At 42.5% G+C, this 20,421-nt stretch overlaps 1 protein-coding gene across 50 annotated transcripts in view; it reads left to right on the forward strand.

Annotated features, from left to right (window-relative positions):
- Nucleotides 1-20,421, forward strand: part of LOC129193688 (ankyrin-3-like) — a 137,322-nt gene that overhangs the window by 51,851 nt on the left and 65,050 nt on the right. For 47 of the 50 annotated variants that reach the window (XM_054798165.1, XM_054798184.1, XM_054798162.1 and 44 more), the window contains exons 2-5: nucleotides 14,593-14,694; nucleotides 16,594-16,692; nucleotides 18,589-18,687; nucleotides 19,595-19,693. In XM_054798165.1, coding sequence (XP_054654140.1) covers nucleotides 14,593-14,694; nucleotides 16,594-16,692; nucleotides 18,589-18,687; nucleotides 19,595-19,693 — 399 coding nt within the window. Of the gene's footprint in view, nucleotides 1-7,080; nucleotides 7,267-7,312; nucleotides 7,700-14,277; nucleotides 14,500-14,592; nucleotides 14,695-16,593; nucleotides 16,693-18,588; nucleotides 18,688-19,594; nucleotides 19,694-20,421 lie in introns of those variants that run through there. The other 3 variants (XM_054798169.1, XM_054798177.1, XM_054798182.1) reach the window with 3 other exon arrangements.

The raw sequence follows: 20,421 nt of genomic DNA on the forward strand, positions 1-20,421 counted from the left end.
ACTATTTGGCACTACAACGATATCAACACCTTCACGCGTTTCAACATGTTTGCAGAGTGTGTTTGGTGCACTGATAACGTGACTCATGAGTGTTTGCATGTACGATGGTGGGGGGTCCAGATGGCTCTGGTCCGGTGTGCCGTACCTGCCAAAGATGAGCTAAAATCGCTCGCCGCACCGCCTCTTGCCACGGATGCTATTTTTATTTGAGTATCTAGAGGACTTGTAGCACCCCTCTTCTCGTGTCCTGCCATCCATTTTCTACACCGCTTCTCCTCATTAGGGTCACGGGGGCAGGCTGGAGCCTATCCAAGCTGACTTCGGGTGACAGGGCGTGGTTGCCAGCCAATGGCAGGGCACATATAGACAAACAAGCATTCTCACTCACATTCATACCTATGGACGATTTAGAGTCGCCAATGAAGCTAACATGCATGTTTTTGGAATGTGGGAGGAACCTGGAGTACCTGGAAAAAAAAACACACACACGGGGAGAACATGCAAACTACACACAGAAATGCCCAAGAGAGAATCGAACCCAGGTCTTCCCATCTCCAGTGTGACTGTGCTAACCACTAGACCACCGTGCAGCCCCTCTTCTCATGTGCTCATTGTGCTTGTGTGCTCATCCTCAAAAAATCAGAAAATCAGCAAAAAAAGATAAAGATGGGGACAAACGTTGCAGGCAGCGTCCTGCGTTGTCAGAAGTGACCAGCAGAGTCCAGTATTGGACTGTGGAAGAGGATGTCATGGTGGAGCTCAGCACCACAAGCTTGACAGCCAACATGACTTTGACTTGATGCCAGCGATAACTCATCTCCATCCCTGGCCTCCCTCCAAACTCACCATTTGTCTCTAAGGTCGTTTATCTCCTTCCTACTTTGTTCATCCTTGCTTTTTTTCGCCTCTCTTCGTAGTCCTCACTACATGTCCTCCCTGCCACCCTACGACCATTTTTTTTTTTTTTTTACACTTGACTTTTTGGCAGGACAAGTATTGATCACAAGGTGCTTTCTCCTTTCCAGCTGACTGGTCTGCTGGAAAAGATCCACGCAGACCATTTGCTTCAGCACTTTTGTCCTTGGTCCTGGCTGGACACGCCTGCTGTATTGCATAATTAAGCCCCCTTGCTTCATTACTGTCATTCACTCCTCTAGGATTTAGGATCGTATGTTTGTACGATGATCAACTCATTCAGTCACAGCCATTTTTCATAAGACATCCCCTTCAGTTGCGGCTGTTTTGGACCATTTTGACTGATATTTCCAGTCACACAGAATATTGCGTTCTATGGCTACACAAACATGGAACTTTCACACAACTGTCACAAATATTTGTTGCTGTTGTGACAGCTTAGATACCAAAACAACTATACCACAACATAAACACACAAAAAAGGGGTTGTTTTACATCAAGATACCAATTTATTTCCAAGTATAACACCATGGACTATTTACAGTTTTCACATTTGGAACTGAATTATGTGTGTGCACACATGTGCGCACGTGTGCATGTGTTAAAATTTCCCTACAATGCATAACATTCTGCACGCTACACTCCTCCACGCTCTCTCGCTTCCTCCTTCCTGTCAAGTGTGATTTTTCCGTTCACATGATCTTGGCCGAGCTCTTATCAAATGCACTTCTGCCACCTAGTGGACGTTTTTATGGCATTAAAACTGCTCCCAAGCCTAATCCGTTGGTGAGGAGCTGCATTGTCACCTCCCACCTCCTCTCACGCAAAAAAAACTAAAAGACGTATAAAGTTAAACTTTAAAAATTAAGTCCAAATCAAAGCAAAATGTCGCACAAAAACAGAAGTGAAAAAACTGTATAAATACAGCTGCTGAGCATGTTGCAAAAAATGTGAGTGAAAACCAGCAGAAACGCTAAAAATAAACCAATAATAATAACACAATAATAAACAATTACAAAAGCAAAAAGGAAGCAGTGGCGGTAGACTCGACTGCTAACATTTGCTGCTAGTCGCTAACTAATTGTGTGTGTGATGGTGTGATTTTTTTTGTTTTATACTTGCGTGATAGTTTAAAGTTTGAAAAAAGAGGCAAAAGAAAGGTTAGCATGTTGTAAAATGAGTAAAAGCAACCCCCCTAAAAAAACAGTAAAAGAAACAACAGTAGCAAACCAAAAGGTGGAAGCGGAATCAACCGCTAACATTGGCTGCTAGTCGCTAGCTAGTTTCAATGTAGTGTTTTATCGCGTGGTTAACTTATTTTTATGCTTAAAAACACAAAATATGACAAATGGATTCTTGCTCAGTTGACAAGGGTTTCATAACGGTGCCAATTTTGACCCTGGAACAGATGAATTCAAATCTGAGGCTGACCAGCATCCTGGAACCTTTCAGGTTTCCCCTGCAGGAATATCCCCTCCTCTCCGTCTTCCTCTTCTCCCTCGCCAATGGTGACACAGGAGGGAAGCCGTGCCCTTGAGCAAGCACCACGGAAACCCCACAGCTGTGTGTTGCTTGTGTGTACGTATTGTGGCATGCAGAATAGCCAAAGAGCTTAGATGTTTTACAGCTGCTCCGAGATGGCCGACTTGGTCTTTAGTGCCACTGAACGTGTTCAAGACGAGAGATGGCGGATTAGCTCAGCCAAGACAGTCATCGAGGCTCTGGGTTTCTACGCAGGTTGTGACGGGCTCGGCAAAGTCCTACAGAATTAAGCACAGCTAAATATTTGGCACAATCGTGACTTGATTTGCACATTATTTTCCAAAATATAATAATAATAATAATAATGATAATAATAACAATACACGACGAAAAAAAATACTGGACGTTTTCACACGTTCCTTTTTCATTTCAAGACATCAGAAATGTATATAATACAGAATTTTAATATCTCATATTTCACTGTTATAGTGTTGCTTATTGTTTTCAATGAAATATAGCATAAATAATGCAGAATACCTTTATATCATATACATGTTTGTCATTATCGTACATTTTGTTATTATCCGGTGATTAGGTTTGCATATTTTCAATGAAATATAACAATAATACATCACAATTTTTTTTTTATTGATATCTAACATTTGCATTTTGCTATTTTTTTAGGTGATGAGGGTTGAATATTATTTTCAATGAAATACAGCATTATTAATATTACACAGTACATTTATACGTACTGTAGATTTTAGTCATTGTTGCACATTTTATGTTATTTTTTGGGTGATTAGGTTTGCATATTTTCTATGAAATATAACAATAATACATGATCAACATTTTTTATTCATATCTACTTTTAAAAAAAAGTGATTAGATGTGCATATTTTCAGTTGAATATAGCAATAATACATAACATATTGTTTTATTAATTATTGTCATTATTGTTATGTTATTATTGTATGTTATTTTAAGGTGATTAGGTTTGCATATTTTCAATGAAATATAACTAATACATAATTTAATAATACATTAAATAATACATATTTATTGGCGTATTATTTTCAATGAAATATAATGTTATTAATGATACATAACATAATATACTTTTTGGAAATGAACAAGTGAACATTTGTATTCGTCTGTGATGTGGTGCACATATTCTTTTAAATGAAATACAGTATAACAACATAACATACATAACACACCACTTGGTTAAATTAATAGCTAATAATCTTTCAACTTTCCCTAAAAAAAAGTGAGTAAGTGTGAGTGCCCCTAAAATACGCCAGTTTGGCTCAACGTTCTTGTACAAAAAACTGTGATGAAAACGTGCTTGGTGAGAATAAAAGGAGCACAGTAAGACAAAACAGATCATTTTCCCGTAAGTAGTCCTCTTCTGCTGTAGCCTCCCCCGTCTCCATGGCAACCCTGCATTTTTTTGTGTGTTTTTTCCCCTCCTTCCCAAGCAAGGCTGCTCACTGCGGCGTTATGGTGAACCATCTTGCTTGTGATCCACCAATCATACGTCGAAGTCACCTCCTCCTCCTCCTCCTCCTCCTCCTCGTCCTCCTCCTCCTCCTCCTCCTCCTCCTCCTCTGGTCGTCGGGAGCATCTGTCGCTCCCTCTGTCAGCTCGCTGCTCCTTCGGTGTCTCACTCTCCTTCCAAATGTCTCACACTAGCGCTGACTAAGAGCGCTGAAATGTACCCGTGATGCAAGCGGCGCCATTCTACTGGAACAATGACCTCTCTATATGTGTGTGTGTGTGCGTGTGTGTGTGTGTGTGTGCAATACAGTCGAACGTTGGTGAATTTTGTTGCATTACTCCCCAAGCCAGCTTCCATTCTCATGGGAAGACTTTGCGTGTCCTGATTCATTTACCAACAAAAGGCAGCAGGTTTTCCATGATATCAGTTGTATCAAGTCCATGTGACGGAGCAAAGACCCTCTAGTTTGTCTCTTTGTCCGGCTTTAGTTGACTTTTATTGTGAAGGCTCGCGTCCTGCCAACGACAGCTGCCCTTTTATGCCAAAGTGGAAGATTCTGAAGCACATTTTCCTCGTAGAAAATGATTGGAAACAGCATTCATCTGTTCCAGGGTTAAACTGTGCCCACGATAACGCCTTCGTCAACCCAAAAGGCACTATTTTATGTCACATTTGAACATTCTTAACCGGCATGCAAGTGTAAAAATAAGCTAGCCACTGTTACCGTTAACATTTTCAAACAATAACAGTTAACTCATTCAAAACATTCCTATGTTTTTATAAAACCCAACGCTCGATCCCAAAGACGTATTTATACGCCTCTTATGGGGGGGTTTTTGCGCGGGAGGCAAAAAGAGGTTGTGACGCAACTGCACACTAATGTGCGTCGGCCACAAGGTGGCAGAAGTGCATTTGATAAGAGCTCGGCATGTGAACGCGAATGTGGATGGAAAAAACACCCACGGCAGCGAGGAGGAAGCGTAAGAACGTGTAGGAGTGTAGCGTGCAGAAGGTTACCCATTGTAGGGAAATATTAAAGCGCACACATGCACACACATAATTCAGTCCCAAATATGAAAACTGTAAATAGTTGATGGTGTTATATTTGTAAATAAATTGTTATTTTGATATAAAACAAGCCCATTTTTGTTTTATTTATGTTTAAAACAACAACAATTAAACTTACGACACGCCAGCGTGAGATGAATTAACCACCGTTGTATTTTCTGAATGTGCCACAAGCTTCGTTCAGCCAGTGGCTCCTGGCCTGGGAGGCGCCCATTGGCCCACAGGTGCAATAATACTGTAGCTCTTAAAAGATATACGTTAGCTACGCCTCATGTTCCGCCATATTATTATTCCCTTGCAAGCCGATACCGATCAGCTCCACCCTCTTTTTAAATATCTATAGGTCAGCGTGTGTGCGTGTTTTCAGCTGTTATCATCCTGTGTGGAGGTATGAGCAGCACTGGATCATCCCTCCCTGCCACTCGGCCCGGAGGTGGGAGGACAGCGGGGGTGTCCCTAATACCAAAGTAAGAGCCCTCCTAATCCCCAGTTAAAGCGTCCCCGTTGACTGTTTTTTGGGGGGAGAGGGGTTGAATGGGGGCACACGTGCACCCCATGAACGTGTCTGCTGGTGGCAGTGCTGCTGTGTTTTTCATGTGACTATCGAACATAACAAAAATACTCAGGATTCTTGCTCAATGTCTGCAAAATGCAACATGATGTCTGAAAAGGAGGGGGAAGAAGCAGAGCACATTTAATTGTAAACCACCTTGGCGTCGCCGCAATTGCTGGTTTTTCACTTCCTGTGGTGAAATGTTACCATTTTCTCATGGGGAGAATATGAGAAGAAAAATACTAATAAATAATCAAAACAAGTAAATGAAATTTCATTTATTAAAAAAAAAAGAAAAATAGAGAGTGTTAAAAAAGTAAATAAATAATTTTTAAAAAATGTAAAAACAAAAAACAAAACAGGAAATAAAGAAAGAAATAGTTCAATCAAAATATGGTAATTAGAAAAAAATAGAAAAAAATAAAAATGGAAGTGTTAACATAATACAAATGATTAAAAAAGTAACTACAGTAGATCAATAAACATATAGCTGCTTAGCATAAATAAATCATTTCATAAAAATAAGTAAATCATAAAAATTATTAGAAAAATAACTAAGCAGAGAGGAAAACATGGTTTGAAATAAGAAATGCTACGATATAAAATAATGGTAATAATTATAAATCAATACATCATAAAAATAATTTGAAAAATTAATATAAAGGGAGAATTTTTTTTGAAAAATAATATCTAAAAAATAAAGAAGCAAATAAATAATAGATGAATAAGATAATTTGAAAAATAAAGAAATGGCATATAAACGTAAATGGAAATAAATAATAGACAAAAAAAGATTAGAAATAAAAAAATAGAGTGAAAAAAGTGTTCAAAAAGTTAATTTTTTTTTTAAGGCAAATAAAGAAGAAATAGCTCACTAAAAATACTGTAATTAGAAAAATAATTAAATAGGAAAGGAAAAAAGAAGTATTTAAATAATACAAATAATAAAAGCGCAACTACTGTAGATCAATAAACATATTTAAGTCAATAAAAATTTTCAAAATAAAATAAAAATGGCTGCTGAGAATAAATAAATAATTGAAATAATACATATATAATACATGAAATTAGTAAAGTAAGTAAATAATGCATAAATAGAAATTATCAGAGAAACTAAACAAAGAGGAAAAAACATTTAAAATAAGAAACACTAACAGCTAAAATCATTTTAATAATCATACATAAAAACAAAAATAAATGTTAAAAAGTAATATTAAAAAATGACATAAATAAATAATAGATGAATAACATCATTAGAAAAATAAATACATGCCATATAAAATACACTTAAAATCAAAAAGATGAAATATAGCTGGATCAATTTTAAACAATTCTGGAGCACATCAAGAAACACACACACACACACACACACGCACACGCACACGTGGTCTTTGTTGGGAAGAAAAGGGCTTATCAGCAGGATGACAAAGAGTCGCATGCTGGCTGCACCGGCTGAGGGAGGCAGGGAGAGTGGGTGGGTGGGTGGGTGGGAAAAGAGGGACAGTGGGTGGGATAAAAGCCAGGGAGGGAGGGAGGGCTTGGAGATGGAGGTGGTGGGTGGGGTTGACACATCCCAGCGTAGTCGTTTTAGCTGAAGTATTTGCTCCGGCGTCTATTTTCACGAACCTTGGATACCAGCACCACAAAGACTTCCTCCACCACCTCCTCCTGTGCTGCTGCAGAGTCAATGAAGGTGAGGAAGAAAGGGAAGGAGGCGGACAGGGAGGGAGAATCCGTCGCTGTTATGGTAAGTCTAGTAGGGTGCTCCCCTCCCCGCTGTAAGGTGCTATAAGGAAAGAGGCTGTGGGATTTAACCTCGCTGACACAAATAGACCGAGAGGGGATTTTGCAGCGTGGAGAGCGCTTAGTGCTTTGTTTACTCACCAGTGGAGACCCTCTCAGCATCCTCCGCTCTGCAGGACCACGCTACAGATGGAAATATATGCAGCACCTTTTATTCCAGCTTCTTTTATTTGATCATTTCAATCTGTGTGCAGCCTGAAGGGGATGGATGCCCACGAGGTTGGGATGAGTGTCTGATTGAGTGGTGACTGGTTGGTTGGTGGGCAGGCTGGTCCACTGTGGACTCAGGTTTCACGCCTCTTCATAGAGAAGAGAGAGGACAGAGTGTAAACAGAGAGGACATGGCAGTGGAGGAAGGTGCAGGCTTCCCGACGCAAGTGAGTACTGCCAAGATTTCTCCTTTTGGAAGTTTGCATGTGGCACCACCTTGAAAAAGCAACATGATTGACTGATCATTACCGGGATGAGACCAGATTTTATTTGTGTACCTTCTCGCTGGTTTGTTTACGTGAGATACACCTGAAGAGTTGCGTTGTATGTATGTGTTGGTGGAACTACTGTACGCTAACAGGTGGAATTGCGTTTTGCTCGTTTTGCTATTGCTAGTATTTTTCTGACAAATATGTCATAGAAACACTGTCACTTTAGGGTGTTAAGCCGAAACACCACCAAATTTGGTGCAAGATTTGAGCAAAATTGGGTGGAAAAACAATCGCCATCAAGCAAAACATCTGCAGGGGCGTGGGTGGCACTTGGCAAATAATTGTCCATAAGTGATTATGAATGAATAACTGACCACGTGTCAAATGATGATCAAACTTTGAGGATACTGTATCTGTGTTACCGTATATTCCCGACCATAAGGTGCGCTTTTTTTCATGGTTTGGCTGACCCTGCGATTTATAGGCTACTCCGGAGTGACGTATATGTTTGTTTTTTCAATTGAGAAAGACGGAACAGAAATGCCCCCAAAATGAAAATCATATTCTGCAGATTGCAAGCTGCAAGTAAACTAGTTATGTTGTTTAGGTTATAGTTATTTGAATAACTATATGTTTCGTTCACATACCACCTATTCATGTTACATTATAGTACAGAAAATACGGTACATGTCTGACAGATAGCATGTCTTCCAAAGCGTTTTCACCGCAACCTACTGGGGGCACCACGAATGTCATAAAGAAGAAAACGATGCTCAGTTTTGGATCGAGCAAGTGAAGCTAATATTGCACGTGTTAATGCTAAGCTAGACTAACCACTAGCGCACTGGTCGTCAACGTTTTTTTGTGAGAGCTACTTTCACGAAATGAAAATGGCTACTCAGAGCTAGTCATTTTTGTAGCATTTCTTTTCATAGCTTATTGCAGCCCAAACAAAGTGAACATGCTTGTTTTACCAGAACATGAAGAAGATGCTGGTGTCCACAACTCACATGTTGCATTTGACAATGCATTTCTTTCTAGTGTTCTCACATTATTAGCTGAAAACCTGAATGAAAAGCAGGTGTGCCTCATGTGGTCGCGGGGGGCGACCTGGTGCCCGCGGGCACCGCATTGGTGACCCCTGCACTAGCTTGTTGAATGTGGTTCTTTCAGAACGGGCGGAAGGCTTGTTTGTTTTCCTGGTTTGGACTTTTGCACCTGGACTACATGTCACGTGACTTTTGACTTCATGAATCGAGCAACTGAGGAAGACTTAGCGTCCGTTTTAGTTAAACAAGTATGAGTAAACTTGACTTTTTCATTCACTATCAAAAATAATAGGGGTGTCACAAGATCTCGCGAGATTATAACGTGACAAGATTTCTCGTTCGGAAAAAAAATATGTCATAGGCACTAGGCCTGGGACGATAATAAATGATGAATGAATCACACAATAAATGAAAATGAACTCCACTTTGCCGGCCTCAATATATTGCCATCTGCGTGTGTCTGTTTTACTCTCGCCTCCCAACAGGCAGGAGAGAGTTCACTCTGTGCATTGGTTTCAGCACCTTGCGTTCCTTCCATAGAACAGCGGCATGAACGGAGCAAGCCCTTTTGTCAGTCACACAGTGTCTTTATCTCTGTGGGTGGAGGCGGGGCCGCTAGCATACACACAGAGTGCAGAAGAGTGTAACGTAGTAGAAATTATATTAGTAGATTGTAATATGATGTCATATATTTTTTGCATTGTACTTTTCTTAAAAGTAATGATAAAATCTCGTCTCGTCTCATCTCGCGACACCCCTAGAAAATACGTGTGCAGCGGTCAAAACATTCGGTTTGCCAAGAAATTGCATATGACAAATCCAAAAGGTCGGCATCGTGCCTCTATTTGCACATTTATGCAAATTTAGTGTCAGTTGCCTTGTGTTTATCTTCAGGAGTGTATTATTAGCAAGTGCTCCATGAAGCAAGCGTGCTGTTTGAACCACATGGTGGCGCTACAGTTACAGCTTAAGCAAAGGGTTTTGGCAGTGGTCGATCGTGAGAACGCAACCTACCACAGTCAGATAGGAGCGTCCAACACCCTCTTGTAGATGTCAGGCGGGCCGGGCCAAACGACAAAACGGTACTTTGCTCACCCCTGTTCAAGAATGTAAATAATTCAGACAAATTACTCTTGATGGACGGTGACGGTTGACACAAACATGGGGGTTTGTATGTGTAAAATAACATTTGGCGAAGGTGTTTGGCAGCGGCCCGCCGCTCGGTGCCCCTGAGGCTTTGTAGTCTTGTGTGTTTTTTGTGTTGTCAGGACAGTGTGGGATCAAGTGTAACAATACAAGCGCTGCTGGTCCGCTGCTTGTTCTAAACACACTCCGCTCAGCCAGAATAATCAGCAATGACATCAGCTACCAACACTGCTGGTCTGCTTTTTGTGTGTTTGTGTGTTTTCCTGAAGGTTTCAACAGATGTTTGCTTGAGTAATACATTCTGTCATTTAGGTACATCTGCACTATCTATACAATACAAATGTTAATTATTCTGGTTTGGCACTGCAGTGCATATCATATCATACATATCAAGGTTGTGTAAGCTAACTACTCCTGAACGGCTGCACACAGAAGGGTGACATTTTTTCATACCATACACCCCTACTTTGTCACCTGTGCTTTTACCCATCCATCCATCCATCCATCCATCTTCTGCCGCTTGTCCGAGGTCAGGTCACGGGGGCAGCAGCCCAAGCAGGGAAGCCCAGACTTCCTTCTCCCCGGCTACTTCATCCAGCTCCTCCCAACGGATCCCGAGGCGTTCCCAGGTCAGTTGAGAGAGATATTCTCTCCAACATGCCCTGGGTCATACCTCGAGGCCTACTACCGGTCTGACGTGCCCTGAACACCTCCCCAGGGAGGAGGCGTCCGGGAGGCATCCTGACCAGATGCCCAAGCTACCTCATCTGGCTCTTCTAAATGCAGACGTTCAGCGGCTCAACTCCGAGTTTCTCCCGGATGCTTTCATAAGGTGCTTTCTCACCTTATGTCTAAGGGAGAGCCCAGACACCCTATGGAGAAAACTCATTCCGGCCGCTTGTACCCCCAATCTTGTCCTTTCGGTCACTAGCCAAAGCTCATGACCATAGGTGAGGGTAGGAACGTAGATCGGACAGTAAATTGAGAGCTTTGCCTTTCAGTTCAGCTAACTCTTCAGCACAACGGCCCAAAGCAGAGTCCGCATCACTGCAGACGCCGCACCAATCCGCCTGTTGATCTTGCATTCCATCCTTCCCTCGCTCGTGAACAAGACCCCGAAGTACTTCAACTCCTCCACTTGGGGCAGGATCTCATCCCCGACCCGTAGATGGCACTCCACCCTTTTCCGGGGGAGAACCACAGACTCCAATTTGGAGGTACTAATTCTCATCCCAGCCAATGAAGCCAGTAGGACCACATCATCACAATCCGTCAGCCACCAAACCGGATCCCCTCAACGCCCTGGCTACACCTAGAAGTTCTAGGGCAGCCCTGGCGGGGTCCAACTTATTGCTGGCAATGCGGGCCAAGCTCTGACACCGGTCGTACAGGGAGCAAACCGCCTGAATTATTACTCCCAGGAGCACCCCCCTCAGGATTCCTCGAGGAACACGATCGGAGGCCTTCCCCACATCCGCAAAACACATGTGGACTAGTTGGGCAGCTCCCATGCACCTCATGGGCCCTGCTGAGAGTGCCGAGAGCACATAGTTCTGTGTAATATTCCACTAATGCCGCCCTTCAAGGCTTAACCTATACTCTGGTGGCGCCATTTTCTTTCAATATCTGAACTGTGTGGGGGTGGGGGGCTTAGGGATATTTCTCTTGCAAATCTGCTGCACTGTCCTCTGTGATGCACCTTCATCTTGGATGTGATGGACACCGCTTTGAGCATTAAGGGATAAAATGACAGCGAGCTCCACGGGTAGCGACGACTTAATCTGCAGAAAAGAATGTGATGAAATAAGTGGACTGTACTTAAGTGGACTGTACTACAGCAGGACTGCGGCATGCAATACGTTTGACCCCGCATGAATAATGTGTGCCCATGACTTTCTCTCAGTTGTTGTTGATCGTGAAGGCTAGCCTCAGCATTGCACATGCTTTCAGGATCATTAGGATGGCTTACGTAAGAAGAAACAGGACAACTGTTTGGATTTGTACCAACACACACACATGCTGCACAGATGTTATGCTGGGAAACGTTAATAACCGATGAATGAGGCGGGACTGGTGGCGATATTCCAGCAGGAAAAGAAAAGGTCATGTCAGACAGTACCAAGTATTTGGACAATGATGGATGGAGATGATGCTTCAATACAGTAGACCACCGCAGTGCATTTGGAATAAAGCAATCAAAATGTGACTTTTAGCTTTCATCTAAGATGCTAAACAAGTCACGCGGTCACATTGATGGCCCTTTTTTTCAGGGCTTAAAAGTACTTGTGCGGTACAAAAGTGTCATTATTTTGAATATAAATGTACTTTTTAGTGTTTATTGTATGACAATGACAGTTGAAGTTGACAGTGACTTTCCTTCCTCGAAATGCCTTCACTTGCCGCTTGTTTGTGGATCTTGTGGCCTTCACTGATGTCTTCTGTCAATGAAAACCCCGCTCTAATGGACCGCTCCTCAAGTGACTTCACACGGGCCCCAGAGTTCAGTTCAAAAACTTGGGCTTGACCAGTATTTTTGCAGTAAGGTCCTTGTATAGTGGATCTTTGGCGAGCATTTGTATAATCGGCCCTTGAAAATAGCAGAGAGATTCTGTCACATAGAGGATCTTTGACTAGTGTTTTTACAATGGGTCCTCATAAACACAACACCCTGTCATCATATAGAGAATCTCTGAGGAGCGTTTTTGCATTGAGTCCTTAAAAACAGCAAAGCCCTCCTATCATATACAGGATCTTTGACTCGTGTTTGCGCAATAGGTTCTTACAAATAGCAGAATGTTCCTGTCATATAGATCGGGGTGCCCAAAGTGTGGCCTGGGGGCCATTTACGACCTGCGGCTGATTCTCTATCGGCCCGAGGTACATGAATGAAATTAAACAAAAAAAGGTGCAATTTAATGAGAAAAAGCTGAAATGTTAATAATAAATTTGAATAATAAAAAGTCACCTATAATACAGCTGACAAAGTTTTATATATGACTTTTTTTAGACTTATTCTTTAGACTGTCGCAATTTTGCTAGATTGCAAAACATGTTGATTAGGTCATCAGAGAAGTAAACAAAGAGGAGTTAAGTCTGTGTAGGCTCTCAGCCGTACAGGAGTTGTCCTTCGAGGAAAAGGCTTCTTGAGACGTCATCTGTACTTCTGTGAAGAAGGTGTCGGACGTTTCGCTCCTCATCCGAAGAGCTTTGTCAGCGCTGACGAAGCTTTTCGGACGTCTCGAGAAGCCTTTCCCTCGAAGGAGGAGTTAACATACTCTTGGTGTCCAATCTTTTATTGTTCATAGTTCATATTGTTGTTGCATCTGGACTACCCAGCATGCTTTACGGGCGTCTGGAAATAACAGTTTTAAGTTTTAAGTGTTATGTTTCGCGCTTAGTTGTTGATTTATGTGATGCGTTCACTTGCTGTGGATGTGTTGTGTTTTCGTTTCGTCGCACCGTGAGCAAGGGTCAATATATGATGGCCCCTCCGCCAAATTTTTTAACCCGATGTCAAAAAGTGAGTCAAAAAGTTGGCCCACCCCTGATATAGAGGATCTTTGGCTAGCATTTTTTCACTGTGTCATTGTTAGCGTTGTCGTATTTGTGGAAGCAGACGTCTTGATTCTCATCAGCTTAGTACTTTCCGCCACATTCCACCACTGGTCAGCTGGTGCTGCAGAGGCCATGAGAGCAGAGAAGTCCTCTGGGATGTTTTTAAGGAAGTCAAGAAGATGTTTCTAGATGGGGGGATGAGATATGAGCTTTAGTTTAAAGGTCTGGGTAATCAGGACGTGACGCTGTGACCAATATTTTCCATTCACAATTTGACTCTGTCCAATGCCTGTTTACTCAGCTTGGTCACCCGTCAGGCCCGTCTAGTCTCCCGTCAGGCATGTTCTCGTAGTCTTTGTGCTGAGTCTGGATTTAAATGCGGTTCTATTTTAGCAATGCCTCGCTAGCTGTTTACAATAGACAGTCACGTGATGTCAAACTGTGTGATGGTCCTGGTTTTATTTCTTTGAAAAGTTACGTGGAAGTAAACGACGTGTGAAAAGGAGCAGGAGGAAGCAGATCTTATTTAATCCTACCCTCTCTCCCCGTCTCAGAAATGACTGATGCTTAATTGAACTAAAAGCAAGAGCATCCTCCTCACTTTTTCTTTCGTCTTCTCTCCCTCTTTCTTATGATGGAGGCAAAAACATGCTTGCCTCATCGTTTTATTTGAGTCCACAAAAGCCCTATTTTAGAGGGCAGCCCGGCACATTCGTTGCTCCCCCGCAACACCAGATCTCTCTCTCTCTCTCTCTCTCTCTCTCTCTCTCTCTCTCTCTCTCTCTCTCTCTCTTCAGTGTCAGGATCGTGCTGCCTTTTGGGAACAATCGAACCCCAGGAAGCACGCAGTCCTTTAAGATGAAGCAGCATGTCGGAGCTTATGGATGTTTGCTTTTTCATCATCTCACTTAAGGAGGAAACTTTCAAGGATGCATGCGTGGATTTTAGTGTTGCTTTTCTTCTGATGCTCTTTTGTGTCGTGAAATGATGACTGAGTTCTACCTGGTACATGGAAATGTTCTTCTTTTGGGGGTGGGATGGTGGGGTTTTTATTTACATGGAAACTGATCATTTCCTCTCTTTCTCCTCCATGTGCAGTCTGACAGCAATGCCAGTTACCTGAGAGCTGCCCGGGCTGGAAACCTTGAAAAGGTCCTTGACTACCTCAAGTCCGGGGTTGAGATTAACATTTGCAATCAGGTGAGCCGCTTGGCTTGTTTATAGTAAGTCTTTTCTTGTATTGCGTTTAGTCATTTAACGGAACGTCAGGCACGAAACTCCTGGAACACAATCAATCAATCAATCAATCAATCAATCAATCAATCAATCAATCGGGTTGGGCTAGACCAGAGGTGTGTGGGGATGATGTGCAACCCGCAGCTCTTTTTTTTTTTTTCTCGTCAGTCTTTTTTTCTCGTAATTTAAGGAGTCGATGCCAAAATATTTTGACTTTCCTCGCGTGTTATTGTAACATTTTTCCCAAGCTAATAGCACTTTTATTCTTTGTTTCATTTGTTTCTCATGACATTACGACTTTTGAAAACAATTTATTCCAAATAGTCTCTTGTCTTCATTTCATAGCGTGTCTCTTAGCCGCGCTGCTTCCAGTGCGTGTATGTTAGATTTTTTTGTCCAATCAGGTTTCAGCTTCTACGCGTTGCCATATCAGTGTAATCTGCCCAGGGCCTTCAGACTCAGGAGTGCTGGCCCATGTCACATACACACTATTAGCAATGGGGCTGTTTTTTAACCAATCACATTTCATATTCACCTGACAATGCCATCTAGCTGGCCTACGGTGACGTCAGCATTTTTCCATCCTCGTGATTGGTTGATGTTTGAATGTCTACAGTATTCCCTAACTGCACTTGAATGCCTCATCACATGAGCACACAAAGTTCCCATATAAACAAAGGAGACAGGAACAAATAAGTGAGTTCCTACAGTAAATGTGTATTTTATATAAAAGTCAGTTGGCTGCTTCACTGGAAGTCTTCCAGACCAGTGCTTTTGCGTGTGATGCATTTGATTTCAGTTGTTACGTTTTTGTCATGTTATTAGATAAAATATTGAACTGCTCCAGCTTTGTAATTGGAGTCTTTTATAGACGATGTATTGGAAGATAAAGGGTTAAGTGGGTTTCTTGCTTTACAAATAATGGTATTCATCCCCCAATTCTGTCATTCAGCGCAAGGTTGAATTGCATTTTTGTGTGTTATTGATCGTTTGTATGATTGTGGTTTGATAGTGGGGGTATTAAGGGCTGGATTGTTTCGCTTACTATTGCTATTATAGAAAAAGTGCTAAAGTAGTGCTCTTCCTGAGGTGTGATATTAGATTAGAACTATTGAAAAAAGACGCATCACTCCCTTCCTCGCATAACCGGCGACAGCTTGGACTTTAGTCCCTCAGTTTTCACATCGTTTCCTATTTTGTGCTCTCATTTTGGTTGTCCCGTTATTAATGTGGAGCGCAAATAGCGTAACATAACACAATATCAGCAGAAAAAACGATACCGATATGACCCGATATCTAATTTTTTTTGCCGATATCGGCCGCAGACAATATTATCGGACATCCCTAATAATTATTGGACTATATTGAATAGACTGACATATCTTGACCGACACCGGAGTGTTTTTTTTAGCATGTTTCATAAAACAAAAGAATGAAGTGAATTGTGTGAAATCACAGTACAGTATGTACAAAAAGCTTGGACAGATGCTTTGCTTCTCCCTGAAAATGTTTTTTTCTTTTTGGACAATGGCATGCATCCAACAGTTTGGGGAAGGCCCGTTTCTGTTACTAGTGCACAAAGCAACGTCCAAAAAGGCATGTTTTGATGTTTTATGTGGAAGAAGGCCATCAAATACTTTTGGAATGAACTAGAAAATAGTTATATTTAATAAGATTGCCTTCTCAGGTCTGGCATCTGCAAAATCACCACACACACACACACACACACACACACACCCACACACACAAACATGCAAGTACCTATCTTTCTACCATTTGCCCTTTCCTGCTGCTGTCCCAATACTTGTGTCCACAGTTACGGACAGTACATGTATGAACTCCCCGCTCTCCCTTCTTTAACAGAATGGTCTGAATGCGCTCCATCTCGCCTCCAAAGAGGGGCACGTGGAGGTTGTGGCCGAGCTGCTGAAACTGGACGCCGCTGTGGATGCAGCCACCAAGGTAAGCCCCGCCTCTTTCCTAAGCCCCGCCTCTTTCCTTGCCACCTAATGCAGCTGTGATGATTTAGAGACGACTGTTTGGACACATCTTTGTGGATGCGCTGTGTATCGACTTTATAGGCAGGCATAAAGGGGATTTATATGGATTCATAGTTATTTTAACGACCCCCTCCCCCTGTTAACGTTGCACTGAGTGTGCTTTATGAACAAAGGAGGAATCATTTATTTGGATTTATTTAATAAGATGCATAACAGGAGAGGTCTACCCTTTCATCTGATGCGAACAAACACTTTTGGGGGCAAAATATTATCCCGATTAGTGTCTGGCAGGCTCTCCCCCCTCCCTTCTCTGCCACAGGCTGCCAACCGTCTGCTGACAAAAACATGCAATGAAATATTCAAGAAGGAAGGGGTAAACTCTTCCCAATTAATGCCTCGCAATTGTGACCCCGAGGAGTCTGCGGGATTAGAAGAAGGTCTTGGGGATTCATCGCATGCGTCTTCTTGCGTTTCCCTTTTATTTGACTTCAGGCAGCAGGAGGAGGTGGATGCTGTTGTTTGGCAGTTCCACGACCGTTTCTTAGTGTTAGGGTTGCCTTGCAGCGCTCCACAGTTCAAAGTGTGGCACAGTGAAGCCTCCCCTAAGACAACATGATACAGCCGGGGCCTCCATTGCTCCCCAAAAATGGATTTTCTGGAGTTTCTGTTCACTATTCACTAAAAATCATTTCATCTAGCTTTTAAACATAACTGATGTTAGCTTAGCATTGTTTGGAAATGATGTTTTCTTATTTTTCTCAAGCTGCCAAGCTTCCCACCACCGTTTTAGGGTGTTTAGTTTATGGTTTTGTTGGATTTATTGTTGGACTTATCAGGCTATCGCCAATCCGTTTGAACCAGATTGATTTCTTAGGCTGCTTTCACACTTGTGCTTCGCTACTCTGATTTGTATCAAAAATTTAAAAAAGATATTTGGTGCGATTGGCTTAGCCTTCACACTGGTGTTTTTGTCATGGGACCAAAGGCTGAATTAAGGATGAGATTGAGTTGATTTTGTGCCATAATACATGATGTCGCTGATATATTCCATACCAACACGCCGTCTGCTTGGTTCAATATGTACGTTAGTTTGACATTCTGCTATTTTGACCAGCTTTGATTTCACAAAAAGCTTGTAAAATATACTTTTTAAAGAGCACCCTTGTCATATACACACAGGGGGGACAGCCGAGTAGAAAGACAACACATCCGATGCATTTTCTCCTCTTTTTTCATTTTAATCCTCTTTTTTCATTTGGTCTGTGTAGCGTTGACTTTTGAGCTCCAGTGAACTGAACCGCACCAGAATTCACTCACAAGCGGAGCGAGACCCATCTCTCAAGCAGTGTTGCTCAGTTTGTTTGGTGCATGAGCTGTAACAGCGGAGCAAACACGTCATTTGTCGTTCATTTTAACCGAACCAAACATGACAAGCGAACGCACCGCGCACGGTTTTCTCTCTTGTGGTCATTTCAGCGGGATGCAGTATCTCCTCTGTTGCCGTTACCGTGGTGTAACAGTACTTGTGAGAATCACGTGGCATTGGGCTGGGATGGGGGTGACCCACAGGAGACGTTTCTGCCATCACGGGGACTGCACAGCGTCATAAAAAGCCTTCTGCCATCTTATTTATGGCCGAGGCTCAGTGAGAGCTCATTTGTGTGCAGGATGTGCGGCATCGGAAGTGACACATTGTTGGCAGTGCAAGCAGGGGCAGCTTTTGGAACTTAAGTGCGATTGGCCTGTGTGAGGAAGGGGGGAATCAGTGGGGCACACGGTTATAAACAGACACGCACACACACAGAACAGGTGTGTGAGAGCTTAACATGCATTCCTGTGGTTGTTCTGTGTAATGCAGAAAGGAAACACTGCCCTGCACATCGCCTCGCTGGCCGGACAAACGGAAGTGGTCAAAGAGCTGGTCACCAGTGGAGCCAATGTCAACGCACAATCACAGGTGAGTTACACAACACGGCACGCTGTCATGAAGCATCATCAACATGACTTCCCATTTGGGTGATATTTTATCCCGAAATCCCGGGAATTACTCAGATGATGGATCCTCTCTCCCTCTGGCTTCATGCCCAGTAGGCTTCTAGTGTTCACATTTTACTCCTGTCACGCCAAGGTGAAATAAAGGACTTCACACTGCTATTTTTTCCTTCTGGCATCCTTAAAGCGGTGCTAATGTTCTTGCACTGCATCCAAAAAGACACTGATTTTATTGGCTTTCATAAAATACCAACCATTGCCATATTATGACCCCTCACTCGTCTTTGCAAATATTATTTTTTTGGAAGAATACACAACGTGTGGTTCACGGGCCCCTACGCTGCTCTCAAGACTCTCAACTATCAGTAAGGATAAAGATGGTACTGCAACACATACGTGGACGTTGTAAGGATGATGACGAAGTGGTCAGTCAACAATCTCTTCCTTGCAAATCAAAACAGGCTGCAACCGCGCCAAAACGACGTCAGCAAGCTCAACTGTCCTCTCTGCACACAGCTGTCCTCTCTCACACATACACACACACACACACACACACACACATACCACACACACACACACAAAGTTAGTTTTATTTTATTTTATTTGACTTTATTTTTTATTTTATTTTGTTTATTTGTATTTTATTTACATGTTCTTATGTTATGTTTACCAGCTTAGATTTGACCAAAAGCTTCTAAACTAGGCATTTATTACACTAGAATAGGTGCTTTGGTGGTTTGCATAAACCTCCAGACCTCAAATATAAGATGACCCCTTTTTTTCAGACTCTTCCAGAGGGGAAAAATATTGTTGTATATTTGGGTCAATATGATAAGTTTCACTCATATTCGTTGTGTGTGTCTGTGCTGCAGAATGGCTTCACTCCTCTCTACATGGCAGCCCAGGAGAATCACCTGGAGGTGGTGCGCTTCCTTCTGGAGAACAGCGCCAGCCAGAGTATGGCCACCGAGGTACTGCCCAACACAGTGGATACTTCAGGTCCACATGACTTCCCTGTCTCCATCTCATCCTGCCTGTCTGTCTGTCCTGCTTCATTGATTGCTACTATGAGTACGGTGGCGGCGAGGGCAGAGCGACCTTGAGCGGGTCAATGATGAGATGAGGTCCGCTGCTTCTCCTCCCGCTCTGATTTAAACGTTGCTCACACGCATGCACTTATACACTTTATACACGCGTGCATGTACAGGGGAGGAGCAGGGGCTAATGGACTTCCCTGTGACATATGAGCTAAATGCCGGGCTGTCCTTTATGACATGCACGCACAAGCACGTGGACACCCGTGGATGTGACAGTGCACGTACATATTGCAACATCGTACAGTACAGAAAAGTACATGGCAGCTCAGTGGTGAGTTATGCAGCTTATGTACATCCATTCCTTATATAACGTGCATCAGTGGCATACGTGGAGAGGCTCAGAAATGTCAAACTGTACAATAGCCTCTTCATTTGTTTGGCATGCAGTAAGATTTATTATACTCTTGTAGCTCCACGCAGCATAAACTTGCCTGAAAGTCAAACGTATATACTCAAACTATATGTTCTCACCAGAATAATACATGCAAAGTGGTCAAATCTATTCACAGATGGACTAAATTAGAAGAAAGATGTGACATGCTGTAATTACAGCTCCTTTATTGAACTTTGACAATGAATCGGAGTGCATGAGAAAGCAGAAA

This window comes from Dunckerocampus dactyliophorus, chromosome 14 (assembly GCF_027744805.1).
Source record: "Dunckerocampus dactyliophorus isolate RoL2022-P2 chromosome 14, RoL_Ddac_1.1, whole genome shotgun sequence".
NCBI lineage: Eukaryota > Metazoa > Chordata > Actinopteri > Syngnathiformes > Syngnathidae > Dunckerocampus > Dunckerocampus dactyliophorus.